This window comes from Arachis stenosperma, chromosome 3, assembly GCF_014773155.1.
Source record: "Arachis stenosperma cultivar V10309 chromosome 3, arast.V10309.gnm1.PFL2, whole genome shotgun sequence".
In the NCBI taxonomy this organism is placed as follows: Eukaryota; Viridiplantae; Streptophyta; class Magnoliopsida; order Fabales; family Fabaceae; genus Arachis; species Arachis stenosperma.
The window spans coordinates 145,251,924-145,254,750 of record NC_080379.1 but is presented as its reverse complement, the minus strand read 5'-3'; the positions used below and the strand labels follow the sequence as shown (position 1 = coordinate 145,254,750).

Genomic DNA, 2,827 nt, shown 5'->3' with positions numbered 1-2,827 from the left:
AAGGACGCGGCGAAACTGAGAAGGGAAGCAGCCAAATACGCGGTCATCCAAGGACAGCTATTCAAGAAAGGACTCAACCAGCCCCTGCTGAAGTGCTTACACCCCGACCAAACGGACTACGTCCTCAGGGAAGTCCATGAAGGCTGCTGCGGACACCACATAGGAGGTAAGGCCCTGGCAAGAAAATTAATTCGAGCCGGATACTATTGGCCGTCAATGATGGCAGACTCCAAGGAGTTCGTAAAAAAAAGTGTCAAGAGAACGCCAATTTCCACAGGGCACCGGCCTCCGAGTTAAGCCTGTTAACGTCCTCCCGGCCATTCTCTCAATGGGGAGTCGACCTTTTGGGACCCTTCCCAGTCGGTCCCGGGCAAGTCAAATATCTCATAGTCGCCATTGATTACTACACCAAATGGATAGAAGCCGAACCGCTAGCTAGCATATCCTCATCCAATTGCAAGAAATTCATGTGGAGGCAGGTGATAACGCGATTCGGGATTCCAGAAGTCGTCATCTCGGACAACGGCACGCAGTTTACTGACAAGAAGTTCACGGAATTCCTCACCGGCCTGGGTATAAGACAGAGGTTCTCCTCGGTAGAGCACCCCCAAACAAACGGACAGGTGGAGTCCGCGAACAAGATTATCCTTTTAGGGCTGAAGAAGCGATTGGATAATAAAAAGGGTGCTTGGGCCGACGAATTAGCCTCGGTCCTCTGGTCTTACCGAACAACCGAACAGTCCTCCACTAAGGAGACTCCTTTCCGATTAACATATAGGTTAGATGCGGTAATACCCGTAGAGATCGGGGAGCCGAGCCCCCGGCTACTTTTGAAAGGAGTGGAGGAAGCCGTGGAAAAGGACCTGATGGATGAAGCCAGAGAAAGGGCCCATTTGTCAGAGATAGCGCTAAAACAAAGAATGGCCCTACGCTACAACACCAAAGTGCTCAAAAGGGAATTCGAGCCAAACGATCTCATCCTAAGACGAAACGACATCGGCCCATCGACCCCTGGAGCAGGCAAGCTGGCGGTAAGCTGGGAAGGCCCCTACAGAATCAAAGAAGCGATGGGTAAAGGCGCTTTCAAGTTAGAGAGGCTAAATGGTAAGGAAGTCCCAAGAACATGGAACGCGAACAACTTGAGAAGGTTCTACTCCTGACACGCGGGGCGACACGCCGACCAATCAGGCTAAGTGGTTAATTTGCGGATTTGAACTTTCCATTATGACCTATGGGTCCTTTATGCAATTACCGAATAAGATATACTTGCGCAAATTTTCTCTTTTGTTTTGTTCTCCTTTTTTCCAGACAACCCGCTCTATCGCAATCCGACAACGATGCGCGGCCCCGGGACTGATCACCCCGGGAGCCCGTCAAATATCGCGATAACAAACGACTACGCAAAAAGGCCACGACTCAATATAAACGACAACTATAAACCAATAACGGTTAATAGAAACGATAGCACAACCAGACGAATAAGAAAGAGTTAACTACGTTAAAATAGGCAAACGACTAAATAGTCAAATTGTTCACAAAAGCCAAAATAAAACGGCTAAACTACAAAAGTTTTAGACAGAGGGTTCATTTCTTGGGGACGTCAACAATTTTGCCGTCTTTAATGACCTTGAAAACGCCGATCGCCGACGTGTCGAACTCGGGAGCAACAATTTTAACCTGAGCTTTGAGGGCCTCCTCGGTCGCCAAAATCGCACCCTTCCCTTGCTTGACGACGTCTTTATACTTTGCTTTCCATGTTGCCAATTCGGCCTCCGCGATCTGCTTCTCCTTCTCGATTTCGGCCACCCGTTTCTGTGCCGCGCCGACCTGACTCTCCAAAGCCATTTCGCGCTCGACAAGACGTGAAACCGTGGTGTCTGACTCTTCCAATTTCTTCTCAGCGGTAGTGGCCTTCTTTTCGGCAGCAGTAGCTTTCTTCTCGGCGGCGTCAAGCTTCTCTTCAGATTGGGTCAGCTGCTCCCGGAGAGTCTCAACTTCACTTTTAAGCTCGTTATTAGCCTTCCCAGCAGACTCCAACCTCCTGCGGAGGGACTCCATCCCAGACAGTTCGAACTCGGCTTTCCGAGCTATCACTGCGCCGCGTAAAAGGGTACGGTACATCCACCTCGCCTGCCCGGCAAGAGATGACTCATGAAAATACTCTTCAGTACCGGGAATCAGCTGGGAATCTATAAAGTTCCCGGCATCAAAATTCCTCTCCATGACCGTAAGGACCCCCTCAGGACTTGACGACGACTTCCTCTTCCTCTTGAGGCTAGGGACCTCTTCCACCTCGTCATCGGCATCAGGATTAGACGTCGAACCCCCAGTGCCGATCACCTCACGGAAGGGGGAAACGTGAACCGCCTTGTCGCCTTCGATCGCGGCACCTTGAGCCGAGGTGCCGGTCTTGTCGGCCGCAGTCCCTTGCTCGGAAGCAGCCTTGTCCTCCGGGGGAGCAGCAGACTTCTCAGTGGCAGATTTCTCATTACCTCCCTCGTCATCACTTGCACACATGAAGGTTTGGAACAAGTTAGGGAGACCCGTTATCTCGGCAGACATCCCCACTGTAAAAAAGAGAGAGAGAGGAAGTGAAGTCGGTTAGTCGCAACAAATTATTAACAAAAGCAAGAAGATAAGAGGCAAAACAAGCAGAGGCTTCTCACAAATATAATTACGACCGGCCTCCCGACCACCCATGAGGAGGTGAGGATTCACATGATTCCTCCCGAAGACTGCCATCAACACGTCGGCAATCTTCCTATCCACCGCAGACATGCCTTTGTAGGTTACCTTGACGAAGGCATTGGACCCTGCCCCGAAGCTC

The 2,827-nt window shown here is 50.7% G+C and overlaps 1 protein-coding gene across 1 annotated transcript; it reads right to left on the bottom strand.

Moving 5' to 3' along the window:
- Positions 1-1,584: 1,584 nt before the first annotated feature.
- Positions 1,585-2,562, bottom strand: LOC130966819 (uncharacterized). Its single transcript, XM_057891643.1, has one exon. The coding sequence runs from the start codon at positions 2,560-2,562 to the stop codon at positions 1,585-1,587; it is 978 nt and encodes a 325-aa protein (XP_057747626.1).
- Between the last annotated feature and the right edge of the window lie 265 nt (positions 2,563-2,827).